Source organism: Lagopus muta, chromosome 22 (genome assembly GCF_023343835.1).
Source record: "Lagopus muta isolate bLagMut1 chromosome 22, bLagMut1 primary, whole genome shotgun sequence".
In the NCBI taxonomy this organism is placed as follows: Eukaryota; Metazoa; Chordata; class Aves; order Galliformes; family Phasianidae; genus Lagopus; species Lagopus muta.
Window position 1 is genome coordinate 83,650 of NC_064454.1, and position 25,320 is coordinate 108,969.

Here is a 25,320-nt window from a genome sequence, read left to right on the forward strand (position 1 = left end):
TGTGTTGAGGCTTCACAAGAGAGGTGTGAATGTAACAACTTCATAGGAGATCTCACATGAAAATATTTATCAGAATGGACAACCATGAAAGAGCTAAGAGTTGAGTTTAACTAGACAAGAGCTGTTCTTCTCTCCCCTTTTTGGAGGAAAGAAAGCAAGAAACTTGGCTCAAATACGCCTTGAGTTTCTTAGCGCTAAATATCTGAGAGAAATCACTTGTTTTCAGGGTTACTGCTTGGTGTCTTTTTTTAATTTTTAAATGTCCTTTGTATGAACAGATTACCTCGCCAGCCATGGCCGACTCAGTGAGTCTGAGGCCAGGCGGAAGTTCTGGCAGATCCTCTCAGCAGTGGAGTATTGCCACAACCGGAAGGTTGTGCACCGAGACCTGAAGGCTGAAAATCTTCTGCTTGACAACAACATGAACATCAAAATAGCAGGTATGCAGAATGTAGAGGGTTATTCAAAAACCTTATTTTTTAAGGAAAGTGTTTTTTCAGTAATTCAGTTGCTGCTGCCTAAGAAGTCCTGCTGTGCGTAAGTCAAAGAAAATCAGAGTGGTAATACATAGAATACTTTTGCAGTATGGATATCATAGTGCACGTAGCTAAAACAATTCCTAAATTGGCTCTATTATACATTCAGGGAAAAGAAAACCGTTTTTAGGGTAATTTTTTGTGGGTGTCATAACATGTCAGTGATGCTGCCAGATATTCAGGTTAATATTGAGTTAATCAAATAACTTATTTCAATGTCAAAAAACTCAAAATGGAAGCTTATTGATTTTTTTCTTTTTGCATGCATGATTTCATTTTAATTATAAATTTAGGTACAGCAGATGTTGCTGGCAGTGAAAATAATTTTGTCAGTTATCAACTCATTACAATTCCATGAATCCTTCCATGTTGACTTTAGCCCAGAAACACTTGAAATGCAAAAGGTAGATAACATCTTGATTTGGAGCACTGTTGAACTTTAGTCATCAATAACACAGGAGCAGGAAAGGAGAACTAACTGCTGGAAGAATGGATCCAAGTTGAAGGAGGGAAGATTTAGGTTGGATGTTAGGGGGAAGTTCTTTACTAGGAGAGTGGTTAGGCCCTGGAACGGGCTGCCCAGGGAGGTTGTGGATGCCCCGTTCTTGGACGTGTTTAAGGCCAGGTTGGACGGGGTCCTGGGCAACCTGATCTGAATGTGTATGTTTGGTGGCCCTGCTAGGCAGGGGGGTTGGAACTACATGATCCTTGAGGTCCCTTCCAACCCGGGTGATTCTGTGATTCTGTGAAGAAGCTGGTTTGTATTGGCGTAAGCTTGTGAGTCCTGAGAAGGAAGTGTGAATAGACTTTCAATTGGCTGAGGAAGATGCAGTGATAAAACATTGCTGAGTTACGGACCACAGCTAGATGACTTTACTTTTGAATTTCTTCTCTGGCACTTCTGAAATGGCTGAGCTGAAAGTGTATCTGGATATCTAATGTTTTCTGTAAGTATGAGGCTGCAGAAAATTGTTAAATGGGCCAGCAGATCTTAAAACACATGCTTTTTATTCATGGAGTATGAAGATGGTGTCCTGAAAGATTTTAAAGGAAAAGCTAGTACCTGTTCAATTGGTTAGCATCTGTTGTGAAGATTTGCCTCTCCCTCTGTGATACTGCAGAAGAAATTGGGAAGACTGAGCATCCAGTCTATCTCTGGAGATTAACTTCAGCCTTAGGAAGAATCTTTCAAATCCTTTCAAGTCAACTTTATCAGAATGAGGAATCAACAGTCTTTTAAAATGAGCACCTCTGAGATCAAAATATTGCTTGAGCAAGAATTTATCCTCTAAACTTAGATAAAAGGAACCCAGTCATGGCTGTCAAAAAACATGTTATCTTTGGATAGAAAATGGGCTGTTTCTAATGGACCGAGAAGGATTTCTTACCAGTGTATGTACTAAGAAGGTAGCTTTCCCAGCTCCTGCATGTGTTTGTTGCTTTTGTGTTGACCTTCATTTTTGTCTGTATGTTAAGTACTTTCCTCTCTCCGTTCCGTTACTACCACCTTCCTGCCTCTAGCATGTTTACAGAGAAGTAAGGAATAAATTAAGAAAAATACAGTGATGTCCGTTGCAGAACCATGACTTGTATGGATTATTAAGCTATTTATTTATTAGCCACATCTGAGTGTAATGTGTTTTGTTTTGACGTAGAGGATGGTGTGTGTGAAACTGATTCTTTAAAACTGAAGAGCAGAGCCTGATAATCTGGACTTCTTGGCAATCACAAACACAGAATGGTCCAGGTTGGAAGGGATCTCAAGGATCATGAATCTTCAACTCCCCTGCCACAGGCAGGACCACCAACCTCCACATTTAATACCAGACCAGGTTGCCTAGGGCCTCATCCAACCTGGCCTTGAGCTCCTCTAGGGATGGGACATCCACAACCTCTCTGGGCAGCTGTTCCAACACCTCATCACTCTTATAAACAAACACTGTTTCATGGATCCTTAGCGTGTCATAGTAGGAATTCTAAAGAACGTTCATAAAGCAGTAGAAATTGTTATTTGTTATGGAGTTTTTACAGCAGCCTCTTTTTTATTTCTTTTGCTTTTCTCTGTTCTCTATTGTAGACTTTTGTACTAGTGTTAAGTTTTAAAAAAAAAAAAAAAGTTACTATCAGATGAAGCAAACCTGTTGTAGCTAGAAGGTGAAGTTCTGATATGAGTTCTTATTTTGTGCCTTTGATACCTGAAGAAAACTAAGAAAGCATTTTAGGATGGAGATGATGTCTGGACTTTAAACCAAAGTGGCCTAAGTGCAAATAACAAAAAATGTTGAGACTGAACTGGTAGTGGTGTCTCAACATTTTGAAAATTTTGAGCCAGAGGAGACTGAAGACATCAACTGCTCTGTCATGGGGAGCTTTGATGTCCAAGTCCTCCAGAGAATCAGGAATAAATGAAAACACCAATAAATGGTTGTTCCCAGGTTCCTTCAGCTGCTGCTGTCTCTTTACCTCAGCTCTCCTATGCTCTATATTACCCGGAAGTTAACTACAGATGATATGTAATGCATGTAAATGATTACATTAACTGGTAGTGATTCACATGGTCTTCTGTGCATCTTCATCAAGCTTTCACAGGATGGATTATGATTCCTGTCTGCAGCTTCGATGATAAAGTAACCAGGGAAAAGTTAAACCTGCCAGAAACTGTGTGATGATTAGTCCTGAGTCGGTTGTTTTGTTTTTCTCTGCAAAGGAAAGAGATGACTAATTCCACAGAATGGCTCATCTGTGATTTTGCAGTTATTTGGTACCACATGGGTCCTTGAGAACAGTCTCTTCCAGTGGTTTGTATTTTTTCATTGTTCGTGTATGAAACTGTGCAAAAAAACAAAGAGCAGCCAGGATCCCAACTCTGACAGCTAGAATTACTTTCTAATTAGAATTAATCTAGCAATTTGAAATCACAGCACAGGAACTGATGAATTATTCCAAAAGAAAGTTTTGCAGCATTGGTGTTTGCTTGCCAGCACTGTGTGTGGGGCTGCACCTTGCTGACTGCTCTAAGCAGCTACAAATCCACACTGATGCTCATGGCCATTCTGGGTTTTTCTCAAATGCCATGGGATCTCTTGATCTATTCTGCTGCTCCAAAGTCTTTTACTGAAGCTTTTGCTCTTTAGAATACAACATTCTGCAGTTAAATATAGGAACTTGCATAAAGTCACCTCTGTATTTCAGCTATGATTCAGAAGCAAGTGTTTCTAAAACTCTAAGCTGATTGCCACCTCTTCTGCTTAAACAGGGAAACTGACATGAAATGTCATGGCTTTGTGCTAATAATTCTCGAAAAGAAAGAGGATAGACAGAATTCCAAGGACCTTTCTTTTCTATCTTAGATGAGAAGCAGAGGATGCATACAGATCTTGAAGTGAGAGCTTTGATACTATTATTTTCTAGAAGATATCTGGGAGTTGGGAACAAAAACTTCAAACTTAAATTTGAGCATAAATAAAAGAGGTGTTAATCGGATTAAATGTCCAATGAGAAAGTTTCAGCTGAAGGCTGCCAAGCCAGACAGCTCCTCTAAAATTTGTTTCTAGCACTTAGGGTTTTTTTTTTTTCCCAAAGTTGTTATGTGTAGACAGCCAGGTATTTGAGGACCTCTCACATTTTGCTGGTTTCTTAAGAGCTCTCAGTGGCTGGATATCTCATTGTTGGTAAGCTGTGCTGTCATCAGATAAAACTTTTTCATTTTCTATCAGAGATGGCTCTACGAACAGCAATTACAGCATAGAATTGAGGATGAAATAGTGAGGTTCTCCCTGTAGCCTTCCATTCCTACAAAACTGCCAAATTAAGATAGTAGAATGGCCTGGGTTGAAAAGGACCTCAAAGATCATCTAGTTCCAATCCCCCTGCAATGTGGGGACCAACATTGGGTTGGGGGCCAACCACCAATCCAGGCATCTCAGAGCCACATCCAGGCTGTCCTTGAATGCTTCCAGGGATGGGGCATCCACAACCTCCCTGGGCAACCTGTTCCAGTGTGTCAGCACCCCTCAGTGAAAAACTTCCTTCTAATTTCTAACCTAAGTCTCCCTGTCTTAGTTTAAAAACATTCCACCTCGTCATATCACTATCAACCCATGTAAACAGTTGTTCCCGCTCCTGTTTGTGCACATCGTACTGGAAGGCTATGTGCTTTATAAATGCATCTGCAGAACTTGTGCATTTGGATGGTAAAGCTGCTGTATTCAAACCAGATCAGGTAGGAGAGACTGTTATTTTGAAGTAGGCTGTAGCGCTGGCTTGTCTTGCTGGTGGACTGTAAAATATGCATTGACGTCAGAATGGCTGATGCACATTCAGTGCATGAAGTGGGTCAGGTTTGTTTCTAACATGTTCATACCTTTCCTTTATCAGCACCCCTCTCATCTTGATATCCTTTGCTCACATTACGATGTTATAACAGAAGACCCATGTGGCTCTATAACGCCAGGCAAGCTGTGTTATTTTTGTAATTTTAGAAGACTGGATTAATTGTAGCTCTGAGGCTGGTATCCCTTCTACATGATTTGTAGTGGTATAAATTAGAGACCACCTCATATTGCTAGATGCACAGCAGAAGTAGCAGTGGCTCTGGCAGGGAGCTTCTATTTCTCAAATTGCAAACTGGTCTGAAATCTTACTCTGTTTCCATTTTTAACAGGAAAAGAGTTTCCATTTCTGTGTGCAAAAAAAACTATACCTTTTAAATTAAATATTATTCTGAGGACAGTAATGAAATCAAGAAACTAAATGCCCCAAATGTTGGGAGCCAGTATTTTCAGGTGGCACAGAGAGAGTTTATTCACACAGTTTATTCAGCTGAACACAATGCTGTAAATGGTTGTTGTTTTTTCTTTTTAATATGCACATTTGGGAAAATGTTAAAAAGATAAAGATCACTGAATTATATAATCTCAGTCTTCTGATAGCAAGTCCAATTTCAGTCCTTTTAGAATTCTGTGGCTGACATGTCTTGTGCAGAATTGGCACATTAGATGATAGTAACGTTCTTGAAATCCATTTTTCTGGAATGAGAAACCTCAATGCTGTTCTTGGGTTAAAAATGATTATCTTTCATCCAGAATGATGGTGGTAGATCAATAATTGCAAGGAGAAACAAAGTAGGGGAATAGGAAGAGTGCTGGTGATTGTTTTGTACTCAGTTGAATCCTGGCTGTTCTAACACCTCAAAAAATGGGACAACCAAACTGTCAGCACAGTAATTAAAAACTGAGGAAGCCTGGTGGATCAAGCAGCTGGTATGGTGACTTAATCTTGGACTTTTTCTTTGATGTTACTTTAATGGATCCTATGAATTCTCAAGTTCATAAAAAGTGGTTTCATATAATTGGAAGTAATTGTGGAAAGTATAATGGAAACAAAAAGAGGTCACCCTAATAATTTATGTACCCTAACAAAAAATACTGATCTCCTTGCACAGGTAATTATTCTGTATAACAACGGAATATAACTTCATTTCTAATGGTAAGAGCAAATTGCTGAAATATGCATCACTGTTTCATTTTACATGAATAACTCCAGCACAAAATAACAGGTATTTGGCTTTTACTGTACTACTTATTGTCAACGCTATTTTTTTAGTGGAAACATAAAGCTAGAGGATGCCAGTCTTCCTTGCCCTTGAAAAGGGGAAGAAACTGAAGTTGCAGAACTGCAGTCCAAAGAGAGAATGATGGAGCTATTTGACAGGCTGTAAGACTCATAGACAAGGTGTGCAGACTCATGAGGAATTCCTGCTGGCTGAGATCCATCTGGCACTAACAGGGCATAAGAAGCATGCCACTTTTCTTAGCCTACTCCTCCTGTACTCATTCCTGCCCCTGAGTCCCAGCAGCCAATAGTAATGTTTACTGCTTTAGTAGCGCTTGGACAGAACACACCCTTGCCTGTTCCTTCTAGTATCAGTTCAGAGACCTTTCATTCATAGAACTGCGTAATAAAACAATTGTCTTTGTCCACGTAAAACCATCAGATGCTATTCCACTTGGCCAAACACTGTCTTGACAGCATCGATTTCTGTAATTCTGCTGCTCTGGGAGCAGAAGGCAGCAGCCTTGCAAGGACCATGCTACTCTGTTCTAAGGTGCCCTTGCTCTTGAGTTGCTTCTGGTAATCATAAAAAAAAAAAAAAAAAAAAAGTGCTATGAAATTAAACATGCAAGGGTAACTACAAAAAGCGAAAATCTTAATTACAGCATAAACCTGCACCTTGTATAGTGATCACTTGTACTTAAAGACTGTTCTGTCCTTTGCTACTCAAATTAGTTCGTCTTTCTTTCTGAAGCAGCTTTCGCATGTTCACATTCAACTCTAACTTTAATTCCAGTCTGGATAGGTAAAAGTTTTAATTTCTTAGCATTATAAATCTTGTTTATATCCAGGCAGGTTATGCTTCCTATAGCTGTGCTTACAAATCTATGAATGTGTACCTGTGAATCTGGTACACAGGTTTATGAGGGTGGCACCTGAGTAGGAGCTGCAGCTGGGAGTTGGATTGATAATTATCTGACATGCTCAAGATAAGTGAAGAGAGATCAGATTAAATTACACCTACACAGACAGAAAAATATTTATGTGAAAATAAATTGCTGTGTGTTTCCTGAGGTATTGTTGGGGTTGCCAAGCCAATGATGTGTAAAGAAATGTCTCCTCAAAGAAAATAAGAGATTCACAACAAAAGTCTATCTGTGATCAGAAAAAGTCACTGCGGTACAGGTGATGTACAGCAATTTGTGGGATTTGTTTTTTTGTTGTTGTTGTTGTTGTTGTTGTTTTTTAGGGAAATTTTGTTGTTGTTCTCTGTTACTGCAACTTATATTGCAATTGTTTCAGCACAGAAGAAGAATGCAAAAGGAAAGATGGCACCAATATTACGTTCGGTATTTCCTACTTAGATCTGGAATCTGAGCTGATGTTGGTGCCTCCAGAGTACAGTGGCATGCCAGGATGCCATTGCGTAACTGTTCATGCAACTGTCAGGCATTCTGTGTATTTGCAGTGAGTGGCACTGTTGTGGATCTTGCAGTCTGACCTTCAGCTGATAGTTCTGGCATTGTAGTTCCCCTTTAGGCAGATGCTTTTTGATGATGGCCAAGTCCAAAAAGTTCACTGACAGTGAGTACGTGAGTCTCTGAGTCAGAGCCGGGATAGTGACCTTGGATCAAGGTGGAGGTTTTGCTTGTAACAGGTCTCTGCAGTAACCAGTATGGTCTCTTGTAATAGAAGTATTTTAATTCTCTGGAATAAATATTTAATTTAAGGTTAAATTGAAGTTTAATTTAACACTGGGTTAAATTGGTAAATGAAGCGTAGATATAAATGTCCAGCTTAATTACTTTTGAACTAAAGTATATCTTTCAGAAGACTATCTCCTCCTGCTGCGTGTTGGAAGACGGTTTCCCACTTGTGTGCATGTGAGAATTTCTAATAAAGTAAAGACCTCCACATTGTGCACACAGTGTTCTGCAGTTGTCAGATGTCTCTGAGAATACATCCTTTGTAGCTGCACTGACGCACTTTGGGATCACTTCCCGGACGGGTGAAGATCAGATAACTTTTTTTCTGCATGAGGAATTACAGGAATGGCTTGGGAGAGTTACTGGCACTAGATTTAGCTCTTGCCATTACTACAAAAGTTAGCAGAGTTCATTTACAGTGTATGTGGATACAAAGCAGCCAGTAGCTGGTTGTGTAAGCCAGTCTGAGTATTAGGAGAGCCTGCAGATCCAAATTAGAGGCTTTTTTTGGTGTATAATGCAGGGTTAATGCTACCAAGAAGTTTTTTTGCCTGTTCAGTGTGGAGTTACTTGTGGTGGGCTCAGCCATTGGCCTGGCTTCTCTAAGGGATCTGGACAACTGAAGTACAGCTTTTTTGGCAACTTTGGGTTGGACACAGAAGTTCCAGATATGTGGTCAGGTAGATAAGGTAGATTTTTCTGTTTCTACACAACCTTAATGTGGCTGACAAAGTAGCTAGTATCTGTACTGCACTGGCATGCATTGGCCTGAAAGGACTATCCTGCTTATTTTTAGACTTGATCTCTTATAAGGCAAATTTGGAAATCTCTAATATCTATTTCACAGGATGACTGGCTTATTTAAAAAGAAAAGGCAAATTCCCATCAATTAATGAGATGCTAATGAAGTACATATAGAGTACTGGGCTCTGTAGTTAACTGTTGAGGGGAAAAAAATGCATTAGGCAAATGTTTATGAAAAGAAATGGGATCTAGCATTATGCTTTGGGATCTTCCCTTTATGCTTTGAGGTATCTGGGGGACTGAGATGTTCCCAGAGCACATGATGTGCATTTGTAGTGGCAGAAACATTACAGCAGAGCTGCAGCATCAGATTTCAAGCTGTTGAAGTGCTAAGGAAAGAGGTTTCAACAAAGAGGGACAATTTCCATTCACTGTGCAGAGAATGGACAGGCACTTCAGCTATGCTTGGCCCTGCTCTGAGTCACTGATTTCATACCTCATACCTGAACTAGGTATGAGCTCTACCTGAACTAGCCTGCTCTATTTCAGCACCTTGCTGTAACGCTCCTTAGCACCCTCAAGCACTTGACAAGAGACAAATTCTACAATCAGTCCCTTGAAATTCCTAAATAAAAAGTGTTTTAGTCATCTTGCAAAGTACTCTTCAAGATGTGTTTACAATGGAAGAACAGCACTTAGAATTGCTATAAGACAGGTGAGCCGTGTGCACTGCTGTAACTAGCAGTTCCTTCAAGATTAGACTGAGCTTTGGAAAGAGGAGGCACAAAATAAGGACAGAAAAGTATGAGCTATTTGTGCATAACTGGGAGATCTGCAGTTACCACTGCCTGCCTGAGTCTGTTACCTTACAGTGCACTACCCACTGTGGACACTTCCATGCTGAGAGCTGGCTGGTTGCGTAGCCTTGGCTCTCCATAATTCCTCTATTATTCCTAATTAGTACATTTCATCAAAGACAACTAAGAATATCCTCCTCAGAAGAGTTGTCCTTTTTAACACAATAGAGACTCAGCACTGCAGTGTGAGCAGTGAAGCAGAGGTGACGAAGGTTGTAAAGGGGTGCTCTTGATGAGAAGAATTAACCTGGGGTATGAAAAGACTTGGGATCTCTTCAAATCTTGCTGAAATCATTAGTGAACTCATAGTTGAAATAGTTAATAGCAACAGTCAAAAAGCTTATGAGGTCATGCTGCTGTGTGTGTGTGTTCCAGATAACTTCTGAACCTGCTGAAACCAAATTTGATGGAGTTTGTGTCCTATTACATGCTAAAGAAAAATCGTGAAAGGCAAAAAGTGTTCTCAGACTCTACAGTTTTGGTGTTCTTGATACTGTGTCTTCTGCCTGCATTATTTGTTATGTATATTGCAGGAGTGCTGTTCAATTAACTGGGGCTCTGGTGACTTACTAGGAAAGCAATCAAAGACTTCTAGAGTCAAGCTCCTCTAAAGCAATTATGTGCTACTGTTAAGCCTGCTAAATTTTTCTGTTTAGTATCTGCGTATTGACTGACTCTGGGGATTCTCTCATGCAGTGATACAGAGCCCGTAAACCAAAAGAGGCACCAGCAGTGCCCAGTATAGCGTCTCCTAACCACAGTGTATATCTGTACTGCTATCTGCTGATTGGCAGCACCACCCACCAACGTACCTCTGAGTCAGGCAGCAGCTGATAGGGCTAAATCAACAGACTGACCATTGCATATCAACATGGCTGACTTTCACAGCATTCCTCAAGTCACACCAATATGCTGTATTACTCTGTGGGAACTCCAAAGGTAAAAGTGTTATCACTTATGAAAAGCAACACAAAGCAACTTATAGCCTTCTACTGCATGCTCTGCTGCAGTGTGGAGGAAGAAGGGGCAGGGAACAGCTGAACCATTGTTCAAGCAGTAGTTGCTCAGGGATGAACATAAACAGCATCACTGTGCTTGATGGTTTTTGCACACCAATCACTTGGTAATGTTCTGTTCTGTGGTCCTTCTGGAGATACAGCCAAATTGTTTGTGAACTGAAGCTAGTTTGCCTGAAAGTTTTAAATCCAAAGAGTGTTTTCCTTATTATCAGATCTCTCACCTTGAGGACTTCTCTTTTATTTTAGTACTAACAGCACTCGGGTGTCATGGGACGTATGGGGTGTCTGCAGCACAGAGGGAACAGTGGACTAAGAGAAATGTGGCTCCATTGAATTCTATGGGAAGTGGAGCTGGGATTTTGACTCAGCATATGAATAGGTCTATCCATATAGTGTACTTCAGAGGCTTTTATTAAAAGCCTGAAGAGTAAGACAAGCCTTATATTTTAATACCAAGTAGTGCTGTTGAAGCAGTGTGTTCAGAATGGGTATCTACAGTGGATGTAGGAGGTACTTCATTTGCTTTATTCTTCATTCTTACTGCCCCCTTAATGTATGAACCAAGCAAAGAGTGAGAGTGATGGTAGGAAATAAAAGGAGCTGTAAGGTCTGTGCTGTGAAGATCTCTGAAGACTGAGAAAGGTGAAGTGACTGACAGGAGAGCAGCTACAGATCAGACGCAAGGGAGTTTTAACACCCACATGGAATTCTGCATTCTGAAAATGATCAGCCTTGGTTCAGTTACTAAGCCAGCTTCCTCAATGCTACTGTTGTTTGCTGTTTAGTTCTAGTAAGAAAAAAATACCATGCAACTCAGGAAAACAGCAACAGGGTAATCTACCGTTTGTGGCAGGCTCTTTTCTGGCTTCATCTCTCTATTCAATTGTAGCTGTCATTTCATATTTAATTATTGGATTGATATCAGTAATGCTGAAGTCCGGAAGTCTGGTTTCATGTTAAGCTGTAGGAAGCCTTTTAAAAGAATGGCTCAGTTGTAGACTAGTAAGGTTTACTGAGAGACTGAAAGAGCTATGGGCAATCCTAGGAGCAGAGCTTCCTTCCTTGCAGAAGGCTGTGTGTGCTTGTTGCTTTTGGCAGAGTTCCTTCTTCCCATCTCCAAAACTGATGCTTTTGTTATCAATTTTGTTTATTCAAGGCTAGAGAGTACCTAAAGAAAGCCCAGGGTATCTCAGATTCAGCACTGTGGCTCAGGTATCTCTTCGCAAGTAAATAAGCTCATACATATGCGTGACATTTTGTTGAATTTTAGTGATAGCTGTTCATCAACTCAGATTTAGCAAACTGCTACAAGTTTACTTAAAACTTCTATAGGTGTTGTAGAATATTTTAATGATTATGCCATTGCGAAAATAGCAGTAGAGGACATTCAGCATTCTAATAAATGCTTACAGTGGGAGTAATGATAAAAGGATTTATGATACAGCCTTTTATGAATGAAGGTGAGCTTTCAGGCCCAGCCTATGCCTACGATTATTCGGTGTGTCATGCAGCTGGCATCTGGAGTGACTTTTCCCCTTCATTTCTCAACAGATTTTGGATTTGGAAATTTCTACAAGAGTGGTGAGCCTCTGACGACGTGGTGTGGAAGCCCACCATATGCAGCTCCAGAGGTCTTTGAAGGACAGCAATATGAAGGACCCCAGCTGGATATCTGGGTATTGCTATTTTATTTACTTCATTTTAAGTGGATTCAAGTCAACTTTTGGGAAGCTGGAGTAAATGAATTGCCTTTGAGTTTTCTTAAGCTGCAGATAACTGTTGCTCTTTAGGTTTACTCCTTGATGTAAAAATGCCTCTTAACACCAGATAAAATTAAAGTTACCTATCTACATGCCTGTTAAGTGTATGTTGTAAATATGTGTAAGCATATCAGAGGAAAGCCTGCACCTCCTGCAAAATCTCCCTTGTATGAATGCATGAACTTTGCTGTTTATGTGCCTCTGGTATTTTCTGTGTTAAGTGGGGATTGAACCTGTTCCTAAAGTTGATGGGACTCAGAGCATCTGAAACTCAGAAGAGATGGAGAGATGATGGTTGCTTTCTTCTCTGAGTTGCCTGTTTCTGAATCTTTCTGTGTGCTATCAATGCAAGGGAGTCACCTTCATTCTTACACAATTGAAAAGGGATAAGACTGAGCCAAGGAAGTTTTCTGTGCCCTTCATCTGTTGTCAGCCTGCTTTGTCATTCCAAATTTTTATTTATTTAATATTCTGCTACTTACAAGACATTCACTTTCTGAAGCAACCAGACACAATACAACTTGGCAGCCACTGCTCTGGTATTAGGTTTGCGGTGATACTATTACACACTTCATAACGTAGGCACTGACATCTTCGCCAAAGCCTGGTAAGCAAACGGTGCACAGAAGGTCACCTTTCAGCTGCTAATTAAAATGATGCTAGTTCTTTTAACAAAGAAACACTGTGCTTTTATGTACATAGATGCATACGTGCATTTGTCTATCAATGTTATCACACATATATATGTTATATCACACATATATCACACATATAAATGTTATCTACATATATATGTAGACATATTAAAAAAAAATAGGCAATTGCCTTTCTGAATCTTCAGTAATTGACAAATAAGCCTACAGTAGATGTCAGTTTTGAACATCAAAAGCTAATCTCTGAGCTTTGGTAAATATTTCTAAGTATGTGTGACCCTAAATTATTAACAGAATAAACCTGCTCACAAAGAAAAGCACAACTGTTTATAGTTCAGATAAAGCTTATCTGAAATTTAGCTTCACTTATTTTCTGAGATGATTCTGTATCTCTAAAAAGTTTTAAGGTAAATGTTAAATGTTTTCCTTTTTTCCTCCTAAGAAATTGAGTGCTGTGACTATCTGCTGCAACTCATGGCATGAGAGTTTGGTGTGGTTATTTCATTTGCTGTGGCTATTTCATCTTGTGTGGTGTGATATTTTTCTGGCATCTGCTGCAGGACGATTTCCACTTGCAGTGCCAATTAACTTACGTGCTTCACAAAATTAGTCTGGCAATTGGATGAGAGCCCTTTCCCAGATTGTCTCCTTTTGTTCGTTTTACACAATCCCCTATGCTCAGAGTACTGTACACAGCAGTACAGATCCATCTTTCCCTGAAGATCGCTGTTCATAAAGGTACCAGGATGCCAGGTTTCATACCCAGGTTTCGGCAAATTGGTAAATGTGAAACGTTTCTTATTTTAAGTGGCTGCTGTTTGAGGTTTGCTTTTGTTTGAATGACATTCAGAACAATAGTTTCTGATTCTTACCTTAGTTTGGGCTTGCTCTGCAGGTCTCATTTAGTCATCTGTCACGAGCTTCCTGCTAGCAGCCAGAGTCTCCAGCATGCTATGCTTCAACTTACCTGCTTATTGGCACAGATACTGCAAGCCTAGCCACTTGGGGTTTAGTGTTCTAAGGTCTAACAGTCTTCAGAATTCTAACTCTACTATGTATAAATTTCCTGTTTCTCTGGGACATAATTTACAGACTTTTCTGTGACAGGATTTGGCTAACCAAGCTCACCTACTTTGCTTGAAGCCTGAAAAATGAAAGGAATATTCTCTTTCTTACAGAGCATGGGTGTGGTTCTTTATGTTTTGGTCTGTGGAGCATTACCTTTTGATGGGCCAACGCTCCCCATACTGAGGCAGCGAGTTCTGGAAGGAAGGTTCAGGATACCTTACTTTATGTCAGAAGGTAATGGCTTGTCTTGTATTCTTGCTATGTTAAACTTTGATTAAATTCTAGAATAATCTCTGTTGCAGTACAGTGAGGGTGGTATATCTGCCCAGCAGATTACAGTACAGCAAATTGTTTCTCATTTTGCAAAGAAACACAAGTAAAAGCCTAGGTGAGCTGTATGTCTTTGCAATTAGGCTACTTCTCCTAGGTAGGCAAACCAGCCCATTCTTCCTGCAGATTGCAGTGTGGCTTGTCCGTAGACAAGGAGAAAATTGAAATAGAAGGTGAAGGATCTCTCATTCTACTGTGACCAGGAATATGGGGACATAGGGGGAGAGGCACATTTGTATAGCAATTAACTTTCATTTTACAAGGCCGTAAACATTTTAATCTGGGAAGAAAATATGCTGACAGCAATATCACTGTCATTCCTAGGTTGTGGATTGAGCATTTGACAGTGTCTGCTAAACAAAAGCAAAGAAGTGCACGATGAATTCATATGCCAACTTCTTGTACTTGTGGCACTCCCAGACACAACTGATTGTTAGATCTCTGCCTTACCTAACTGCCCCATCTGTTGGGTTTCCCTCTGTCATGTGCCTCTCAGATGAGAACAAATTGGGCCATTTTTGCACAGTTTGATGGTATCCTTCAGCTTCCATTTATTAAAGGGTCTCCAAACCTGATTACTTCAAAAGAACTTTTCCTGAATCAAATCCCCTTTCAGTATTCTACTTTTTATGGGATTTTGTTTATTTGTTTTAAGGGAATTAAAAATAATTTTTCAGTCTGTTGTTCAGCATTCTGTGGTGCAAAACATTCTGGTCCTCCCCTTTTTCATTCTGGTGGTGTTTAGTGCATGCTGCACCTGAAAATAGCTGCTATTGTACAGCTGATCTGGTTAGCTCAGCTATTTGGTCGCTTTTAGCAACACTGCACTGCAGCAAGCCCTCAGCTTCCTGGGCACAGTCTGCAGCCTGCTCTGAGTTGTGCTGTGTTTGTGACTTTGCTGATATAAGCATGTGAACTAGATGCAAGAACCTCTGTGCAGGTAGCAGCTGTGAGTTAGGAGAGGACAAACTGAAGGTTAACCATTGTAGGGGAACGTGAGTAAGGAAAGGACAAGATAAGGGTTAACCAATGTATAGGAATGTAGGTAAGCAGGATGTGAGGCCAGATAACATCTCGACACTCAATTGTAAAATTGAAGAAACATGACACAACAAATGGGTCAGGATGGGATTACTTCTGTTGAAGACAATGAGCTTTCATCCCATGACCACCAGGAGACGCCCACTGCCCACGGCGCATGTGCAAGAGGGAGGGACCATATGCCGGTGGGCTCTTGGAAATTTAATGAATATGTATGCAAATTCTGGGAAAATCATTGATTATGTATTAGTTTAGCCTAGATCTGTACTAAGGTTTTGCCCTACATTCTGCAAGTTAGGTGGATCTATCCCCATTGCATCCGGTGTCTGTGCAGCACTGAATAAACTGTACCTGCTTTGTAATCTTACTTGAGTTACAGAGTTTGATTCCACACGTCAGCTGTTGCTGTGATTGAGGTGCAGATGGGCTGTTTCATTTCCAGCTTTGCAGCTTCCTTTGCTGATCACATGGTGTTGCAGGGAGTGGGGAGAATTTGCCTGTTAGCAAAACATGGAAACCGAAAGAGATCAACAGGAGTAAATAGCCAGAAATCTCTCTAAACTATCCGTCATAAATATTTGAGTTGGCTGGCTCATAGCATCTTATGGTCAGCTGGAAATGCAGGACAGATTGGTAAGCTTACATTAGTTAACTTACATTGTTATACTGACTTTTTATTGCATGAGAACTGTGTTCATCTCTTGTACCCTCATCTCCCAGAACCCAACTGAGATCTCTGTGATCACTCTTTTTAGTACTGTTGAATATGTAGTGGTCAGAAAACAGCGACACCCTGTTATATTCTGTGATCTGAATGACTGTGGCACCTAAAGCACTGGTTGTGCTTTGATCCTGGAATTAAAACAGGTAAAACTGCTCTTTGCCATTGGCTACTATTCACAGCCACAGATGCATTTTGTGAGCATTGGGGTGAAAATCTTTAATAGTAATCAGTTTAATAATAAAGCTTACTTTTGCCAACCTCTTGTTCCATGAGCCTGGACATGCTATTTCAGAATGCTGGAGGAAGATGCTTGTTTCCCCACACACATTTCCCAGAGGTTTTTGAAGCTTTATCAGTTAATGTTGGCACTCAGGAAGCACAAGCAGCTTCAAAGAGTTATTAAATGTTACCTCGCCCCTTGTGTAGGAGCTATGTAGATGTAATGGCACTGTGCTTTAAAGAAGCTGGGTCTTTTTTTCTTCCCTCTTGTGTGACTTTTAATCTTGTTTTCAAAGATTGTTGTAGCCCTCAGGAAATGTTTTTAGTGCCGGAGTCAAGTAGAAGAGAGGCAGCTTCCTGTTGTCACGCTCTTTCGGGAGGTGTCAGGTGAAAATATGCAAACAGTAAGCAGGCTGGTAATGTGTTTTACTCCCCAACAGATTGTGAGCATCTGATTAGAAGAATGCTGGTCCTAGACCCATCCAAACGGTTAACGATTGCTCAGATTAAGGAACACAAGTGGATGCTGATAGAAGTTCCTGCCCAGAGAACTGTTCTTTATGCCTCAGGACAGGAGAACCAGCCTTCCATTGGAGAGTATAACGAACAGGTTCTCCGGCTAATGCACAGCCTTGGAATAGACCAACAGAAGACTATAGAGGTAAACCAGTCTTGAGCAGTTGTCCATGGAAGGGAGAGGGAGATCACAGAAGTACTAAGCAGTTACATGTTTCCCTCCAATCCCAACCTGTGCTTCTTACTAAATGTAAATACTAACAGACTCCTTGTGGAGTTAACACAGTCATTTCTTTATACAGTGGTTGACGCTTTTAACCATTGTAGAGGCTGCACTTGAGTACTTCCTGCCAGAGGAGGCTTCTCTGCGTTATAGAGGTCTGGCTCCTTTTGTTTCTAGTGATTTGGGATGGCCAGTACGTTCAGGAGGTCACTCCTCTGTTCTCAAATTTCTGAAGGCTTGGGACTGCTCCTTAACATTAGCTATAGGTACTGCTGCACACTGGAATACCGTGAGCCTCGTGATTTACAAAGGCCCCTATACTAAAGCTGATGCTTTTGTTGAAAATATCCAAATAATTTTTGTCAGGACGGTATCTCTGATAAAAGCAGATTTTATTTGCAATTGCAATGGCGGGTGTCCCGGAAGCAGGAGCACCTCTAAGGACACAATGACAGCTTTTTGTACCTTGTTTCCTCCTTTGCCTATCCCTCTCCCCTGTTTCCCCAACGGCTGGGTGCTCCAGGTTCATAATCTTATCAAAGTTTACATTTGTTAATTGGTGCGCTATCTGGTGTCAGTCAGCAGCCATCCTGTTGTCTCCAAGATGTCTCAGTGCTCTTCTTGTCGTATTGATACGGTGATTTTCTTCAAAGTCTTCTGTTAAACAAAAAGCACGGGGAGGCGGGGCTGATGCCAGGCCCTCCGATGTCTCTTCAGGTGCTTCTTTGGGCAGGGCATGACTTGTTCTCTGGTTTGATCCTCATTTAGGATATTCTCACAATGGATATGACAAAATACACATATATACACTGTATACTGAGTATGCATTCCTAGCGAAGGTTTGTCTAGAGGATAAGTGATGCAAACTATCAGAGTAAAGTAGAAAGACTCCCAAAAAGAACTGTGACAGTGGAGGCCATGAAATAAAAAATATTATCCAATTCTAATGCAGAAACAACATTTGATTCTTACACTTTGCTTAGCACTCCAATTTGAAACTTTCTCAACTCCAGAACAATGTTTGCATGCTGTAAACCCCTCTTCAGTATCTTTTTTTTTTTTTTTTTCTGAGATGACAATTCTTGCTTCTTGGTCTCACAGAATGTAAAAAATCACCTGTATTTGACTGCACATAAACTCTTACACTTTTCTTTTTCAGTCACTGCAGAACAAGAGTTATAACCACTTTGCTGCTATCTATTACTTGTTAGTGGAAAGACTCAAATCGCATCGAAGCAGCTTCCCTGTAGAGCAGAGATTTGATGCTCGCCAGCGCCGCCCAAGCACCATTGCTGAGCAGACAGTAGCCAAGGTGAGGTCTCTTTCTAGGCAGATGTGAAAGTTGACTGACTTCATTCTGAGTCCCAAAATGCAAACAATAGTTTAAGCTTTAAACAGGTATTCGAGTGCTTTAACCTTAGGTTCCCTTTATTCCCTCTCTTCTCTTTGTTTTGCTCTTAACATCCCTTTTGTCCTTTTGGGCAGTGCTTTTTTGGCAATATGGTCAAAGAGAAAGCTTGTGCTTCAAAGTGGAAAGCTTTCATTTTTGAGAATTTCTAAATTTTTGCTTGGAAATCAATGGTTGGTGTATTAGAGAAATACAATCTGTGCAATGCTTGGAGTATCTTTAAAGTGATCCACAAATAAGCCATTGAATTTATGGAGGGCATGGGGGCTAAAGCATGAATGCTCTACAGAGTGCTTTTAAACAGAGGCAGTCCAAAAAGACCTGTTGAAAATAAAATTATTTTCTCACCTGCTGTTCTCTAGATATGCTTTCTGTTTCCCTGAATTATAGAGGTACCCAAGAGAAAATAGCATTGATTTGTCAGGTTAAGAAACTAATTCATTGTGTTATTACATGGCAAATATGAGAATTACTGTCATGAGACTCTTTGTTGCTCAAGACTCAGGTATGTTCCTAAATAAGGTCACTTCTGCTGAAGTTTGTGCCGTTTTTTCTTCCTGTTATGCAGCAAAGGGATTTCTCAGCATGGCTGCAAAACCTCTGAGCATCGACAAGCACAGAGCTATTGAGACGACTAATTGATTTAAGTCTTAAGAATGCTGTGTGTATTTTATTAGCAGTGGTTGTGTGCTCCCTACATCTGGTGTCAGCCCATCCATTGCAAATGGCTGTCCAATTAGCATCCCTTCTAACTATACTGACTGTTGCAGCACAGGCTCTGCAGCTATTCAGTCTACTTCTTCCCTTGTGATTTTCTTCAGAAAGAAAGGTCATGCAGAGTTTATCATGTATTCCAATAATACTCAGGTATTTTTTTAACATGTTCTTTTGTTTCATTAGGCTAGACACAAAAGTAGAGCTTTTAATTTCTATTAATGCAAAACTGGAAACGTGAAAGACTTGGCCTAAGATTACTCAGATTATTGTTATTTCAAGAAAATACACTCTCAAGTTTATGGCCTCATAGGTACTGTACTGCTGCTGTATGGAGCAAGTACCTGGGCCCCACTTCCAGGAGAAATTGCAACTAGTCTGCTCCTGTTTTGCTTAAGACAGCAAAACATTGTTTTTAGGTTCTGCTGAAATTAAAGCCAAACCACCTCAACTATGAAAACCCAAGTCCATGCAAAATCTGACTGACAAAGGTTAGTACCAGCTATGTTCTTAGATGGTAGATCTAAAGACAGAAAGACATGGTATTCAAAGGCAGATTATTAATTATAAGATGTATTAAAAGTAGGTGAAGAGAGATGAGCAAGGAGGAAGAGAGAACATAACAGGAGGTAGTTCATTATTGTACCATGTTCAAGTTTTCTATATTCTATAGCCACTATTCCTGCTTTTTCTCTGGACTGCAAGCAATTGTGCAGCTATCGTGAGCAACAACGTAGCTTGTTTTTACACATGGTGGCACCACAGGCTCCAGTATAAGACTGCTTGTTTTATTTTGGATAGACAAGTTCTGTGTGTCCTGCATGTCAGGAAAACAGTGGCTTTCACTGGTTGTTTATCCTATTTTCCTAATTTTGCCATGCTTGCCTTCACTGATGCACACATCTCCTTTCAACAGTTCTGTTCTATTCTTTCTTATTGTTTTTCAGCAGGAATCAGTGCGTGTTAGAGAAGTCATTGAAACCAGTCCTGATCCTCTTGGTAATATTTAGGGTGTTATATGTATAGAAAGGAATTATATGTCGTTAATGTCATATGTAGGAGAGCACCAAAGAGTCCCACTTTCCTCGTTGCTAGTAAGTGCTCAGCTTCAATAAGTAGTTAGTGTAATGACACTTTTTCCCCCCAAGTTTAAGAATGTGATACATCAAGAATGAGGAAACGAATTCTAGAGTTCCGCTTTGGAGGTGGGATGGGAATTGTTTGTTTTTAATTTGTGACTTTGTACACTGTTTTCTATCTAAAACTGTTCAGTTTTTGGAGTTCTTTCATTTCTTTTAGGCACAAGCTGTGGTGCCATCAGTGAACTTGTGCTCAGAAAACACCAGGCTGCTACGGTCCCCAGGACTTCCCTCCACCTCAGGAGCAGAGGTCTTTTCATTCCCTCCGTCCAACTGCCAAACAGAGACGGCATTTATGGAAGAAGAAAGAGTCAACACACCAAAGGTACACCCTAGCTTCACCCTACTGTTGTGCCCAAATTCAGTAAGACTAGTAAAACATGGCTGCCTTTTAAATTATTGCCTTGCATCTTGTACAACTTTCTGAGGCTCAGTGGCTGCTTCTCCACGTTGGCAGCCCTTCCTACCAGTGCACTGCTCTTCCTCCAGACTAAGAGCTGGACTCTGCACTCCCTGCATGTTCTTTGTGCTGAAAATCTAGAGCAATCCACTCAGCTAATCACAAAAAATTCAGACAAATGAGAACAGGAGGGTTTAATGAAATCTTCAGCTGGCAATGGAAGCTTGTGATTAAGTCATTAATAGATCTTTTAAGTGTAGTATTTTATATATCAATTTCATAATAAGCTAGTCAAAACAGTTGCATTTTTTTTAGTTTCTGTTGAATGGTAGATAGTCTGCAGGACCTCCAGTCTGTCAGAGCCTACTAGAACTTCAGCATTTCAGGTAGGTTGTAGGGCTCTCAGATGGGCCATTCCTGTCACTGGAAATCCCTGTAAAAAGTAAAACTGTTTTTAAAAAAAAAAAAAAAAAAGCCTATCTCATCTAATAGGTTCTGCTTTCTTTAATCAGACTGGAAGACTGTGTGTATGTTTCCTGCACCTCCACAATTAACGGATTAAGCTGACTCAACTAATGTGATATGTCAGCTCTGCAGCCCTAGAAATGTACAGTTACAGCTCAGCTATGAAGGGAGCCATAGTCTGATGGATTTTGTCATCCAGCTTTGAGGTCTGTCACAGTGCTCTGCAAGGTAGCAAAGAATAAGTGAAATGCATGAGGTTGGCAGCATGGGTACAACACAGCAGCTTTTATGAGGATATTGCTCAGAAGAACTGTATTTGTGAAGTGTGTTATTCCTGTGAAATTTTTGTTGTTCTCTCTCCTGTTATATCACATTATAACTTTAATTTTAGCACTTCACACTTTTCCTGCTATCAGGCAGGGTTCTGATCTCAGGCTTGCAATTTTGAGGGTTTTACTACTCAGTTGCTGGTTAGTTACTGAGAACGTGGTCCTGGTTCTCATCACTGCTTTAATTAACTCCATCTATGGGTCCTTACAGTCTGAAAAGCAAAAAGTATTTCAAAGAGATTTGGAAATTAACTTTTCAAACTTAATTTTGTATGCACCGTTGCTTTTGCAGATGACATCTGGCCAGAGTAAAATCAATAAATGGTGACTACAGTGAGGTGTTAAATCACAAATGGCTTAGGAATATTTCAGTGTCTATCTATTACATGCCATGTCTGCTAAAACTTCCGAGCTCTGAGCCACATGCTGTGGTAAACTGCAAAGAGCTGACAGCCCATGTGCTCTCCTTTCTATTCCAGCAGTTCACTAAATATTCTTTCCAGCACTACTGCTGCCATGTCACTAGAAGGCTTTTGAATGGGAAAGTCACAAATGGAAAGTGTGCAAGGAAATTAGGCTAAAGGATGTCAGCTACTATTTAAAATAGATGCAGCAGATGCAGAATTTTTCCATGCAAGAATCATCATTATACTGAAGCTCAAATTAGTGAAAGCATTTCTCAGTACTGTTTTAAATACTGTCCTGGAGTAACTGCAATATAGTCTGCTATTGGGACCATCTGTTAATAGCTACTGTTAATGCAGTGAACTTTCTTTTCCAAATACATGTATTTTCAAAATACCAGAAAACATTGTTGAATACAATTTACCAGTCTTATGTAGCATCATCTACAGCAGTGTAGTTTTACATTAAATGAATGTGCTGTTTCATTCGTATTTTGCTCAATCTGAGCCTGCCAAAGCTTGTGCAGCGGGATAGTACTCAGAGCTTCTAGAGTATTGCAGAATGCCAACAGTATGACATGGGCCATGGTCCTCAGCACACCAGTAATTGCATATGGAATTGGTTAACGTACAAAAGAATTCAAGACAAAATGACTAAGAGTAATAAATACAGAAATGTAATTCTAGGAGTGTTTAAGATTGGAAAGGGCCAGTATTTCAGTTAGGGAAGCAATGCTAACTTCAAACCAGACGAAGTTGCTCGGAGATTTAACAAGCTGTGTGAATTCAAGAAGGTGGCTCCACAGACTCACTCTGTTTATGGAACAGCAGTGCAAGTCCAATGGACTTCTGCTGGAAGGAGTACACTTACTATATCAATCCTGAATACACTTCTGTGGCTCTGAAAGAACACCGATTAATGAAATACAAAAAGACCATTTATTTAATAGTTCTTATTTGATAACAAAAAATGAGCATTGGGAATTTGAATAAATGAGCACTGAGCAAGGGGAAGCAACAATATTGATAATTCTGTAAATATTTGTATTTGTGGCAGAGCTGGCAAAATTAGTTTGCTTCTTTGGTTTAAACAAGAAAGGCCATGGAGAACTCAGTGCTGTGGAATTGTGTATTCAGATTTAGGGAAATCAATAGCAAGGGGAATGGCATTGGTGATACCACCTGGGAGATTTGTTTCGTACAACTCTTCAGCAACTCAATGGGTTCTAGGAAAACTGCCTTCAGCCTCCATGACAGGCAGAGATTTCTCATACTTTGGCATGCTGCTGTGTGCAAGTAATGGAAAGCTGTCTGTTCCATGTGGTATTTAGGTAAATGGCTGCCTGCTAGATCCCGTGCCTCCCATGATGATTCGAAAGGGATGCCAGTCACTGCCAACTAGCATGATGGAAACCTCAATCGACGAAGGAATAGAGACGGAAGGCGAGGCAGAGGATGACCCTGCGCAGGCATTTGCAGCCCTGCAGGCAGCTCGCAGTGGGAAGCGGCGTCACACCCTGGCCGAAGTCACCGACCAACTAGTGGTGGTGCCAGGCACAGGTATGGGCCTTACGCACATACACAAACACCTCAAAGCATGAGATCAGTTCCACACAGCTCCCAAACCTGCTGAGCAGGCAGTATGAAATCAGAGCAGCAATCAAACAGTTGGCTGTAGTCATGTACCAGTAGCAATGGGTGAGGTCCTGTGAGTTTGCTTGTGCTGTTCTCACATAACCAAATGTCTCCAAGCCCTTCATCCCCTAAAGACATGCTGGAGGAGAAGGATAGGGCATGCAAAAACCCCCAGATTCTTGGGTACTGCCCAATTAGCAAGGTGACAGAGCCTTTCAGCTTAAGCTGTGATCCCATCAGAATCCCCTGCAAGAACACTGATTGCACTCTCAACAAGCCACTGAACATCACCTGTATGGTGTCTTATCGCTGCACTCATGTAAAAACCAGTAGTAAGAAACCCCAAGACATTCCAGTGCTGTACATATTATGATTACTTCTATTGTTTCATTTTCTCTAATGGAGGACATGGCAGGAATAGCTCGAGCCCATGGCATTTCCTAATTACTGCTGTACTTTCCTTCTATTTTGGCTTTTGGTTTTTGACACAGGCAAGGTCTACTCTTTGGATGAGAACTCCTCTCTGGGCAGCAGCATAGAGTCAGAGTACAACATGGGGTCAGTGCAGAGGAATGTGGGCCTGCTGGGCGATGCCCCTCCGCTGAAGGATGTGGTGCCGCTGGCAGCACCGTTCCTGGGGCTGCGGCCGACCAACCCCGCCATGCAGGCTCTTGCATCCCAGAAGCGTGAGACTCACAACCGCTCCCCTGTCAGCTTCCGGGAGGGGCGCAGAGCGTCGGACACTTCCCTCACACAAGGTAACCATGAGGCCCTAAACTTGCTGTGTTCCTATAGGGCTTTGACTGCACCACAGCTGATCTTGTGCTGCTGTGCCAACCAGACATGAAGTAACTCATTTTCTGACGAGGGCTTTTGCACACCTCTTCTACAGGTATTGTAGCATTCAGACAGCACCTCCAGAATCTGGCACGAACCAAAGGAATCTTGGAGCTGAACAAAGTCCAGCTACTGTACGAGCAAATGAGATCAGAAGAAGAACCCCTTCTGCCATCAGCTGCCCCCCAGCTTCAGGACCTTGCTACCAGCTCTGCACAGGTACCGCCCTTAGCATAGCTGTCCCCTCCAGGTGCACTGCTGTGGGACAGACTGGGGGGGATGAGGTGATGAGGTGCTGTGGGGAGTCTGAGGAGAGCTGCTCATAGACACATCTCCTTTCTCTCCTCTCTGGCTCCTGCAGAATGGAGAATGGGTACTTGCAGGTTAGCCTCTATATTCTTGGGGTGTCTGAGAATCTTGGCAGCTTTCCAAATCTGATATTTCATTATTACTTTTAATTTGAATGTTTCAGATTTAACAAATCTCAATTAACATCTTTCCATGTTGGAGTTAGCCTCCACTATATATAACTTTAAGGAGTGCAAAAGCTACGTGATAAGAGCTTGATTTGTGTTGTGAAAGGCCAAATTGCTCCTGCCAGTTCCCTAACTATGTGTTTGGAATGGAACAGGTCGCAGGAAATAGGAATGTGAAATCTCTGTCAGACTCTGTGAATGAAACGGGCCAGCAGCACACATGCACTGCAAGCACCCATGCTCCAGGTCAAGCCTGCTGTTCCTTTCTGACTGCTGGAAAACTTCAGTTCTGACAACAAGTTGTAAAGTTTCCCCAAGAATTTCTTGCTTGCTATATGCATGCCAGAGTGCTCACAGTGTTCCCTCCCACCCCTGTGCTGTGCATGTCCTTCCCAAGTGCTATAGAAATCTTTTTGTGTTCAGTTCTGAAGCTGTGCAACAACAGCTGACTCAACTCTGAGCATGCTTTTGCACAGTTTGCTACCACTTTACTTTTAGTACTCCAGAGGGCAAGCAAGTCTCAAAGTGTTATATATAATGTGGTTTTAGTCACAGATGTAAGCC

General features: G+C 41.0%; 2 protein-coding genes across 12 annotated transcripts in view; one reads left to right on the forward strand and one right to left on the reverse strand.

Moving 5' to 3' along the window:
- The window catches only part of SIK2 (salt inducible kinase 2), a 46,667-nt gene that overhangs the window by 14,759 nt on the left and 6,588 nt on the right, over nt 1-25,320 (forward strand). For 5 of the 6 annotated variants that reach the window (XM_048968287.1, XM_048968288.1, XM_048968289.1 and 2 more), the window contains 9 exons: nt 279-440; nt 11,967-12,091; nt 14,007-14,130; nt 16,651-16,871; nt 18,109-18,261; nt 20,371-20,535; nt 23,140-23,368; nt 23,935-24,201; nt 24,336-24,499. In XM_048968287.1, coding sequence (XP_048824244.1) covers nt 279-440; nt 11,967-12,091; nt 14,007-14,130; nt 16,651-16,871; nt 18,109-18,261; nt 20,371-20,535; nt 23,140-23,368; nt 23,935-24,201; nt 24,336-24,499 — 1,610 coding nt within the window. Of the gene's footprint in view, nt 1-278; nt 441-11,966; nt 12,092-14,006; nt 14,131-16,650; nt 16,872-18,108; nt 18,262-20,370; nt 20,536-23,139; nt 23,369-23,934; nt 24,202-24,335; nt 24,500-24,911; nt 25,003-25,320 lie in introns of all 6 variants that reach the window. The other variant, XM_048968292.1, reaches the window with a different exon arrangement.
- Nucleotides 1-25,320, reverse strand: part of PKNOX2 (PBX/knotted 1 homeobox 2) — a 143,084-nt gene that overhangs the window by 11,370 nt on the left and 106,394 nt on the right. For 5 of the 6 annotated variants that reach the window (XM_048968331.1, XM_048968329.1, XM_048968328.1 and 2 more), the window contains one exon: nt 15,636-15,764. The gene's annotated coding sequence lies outside the window, so the exon portion shown is untranslated. Of the gene's footprint in view, nt 1-6,676; nt 7,797-15,635; nt 15,765-25,320 lie in introns of those variants that run through there. The other variant, XM_048968330.1, reaches the window with a different exon arrangement.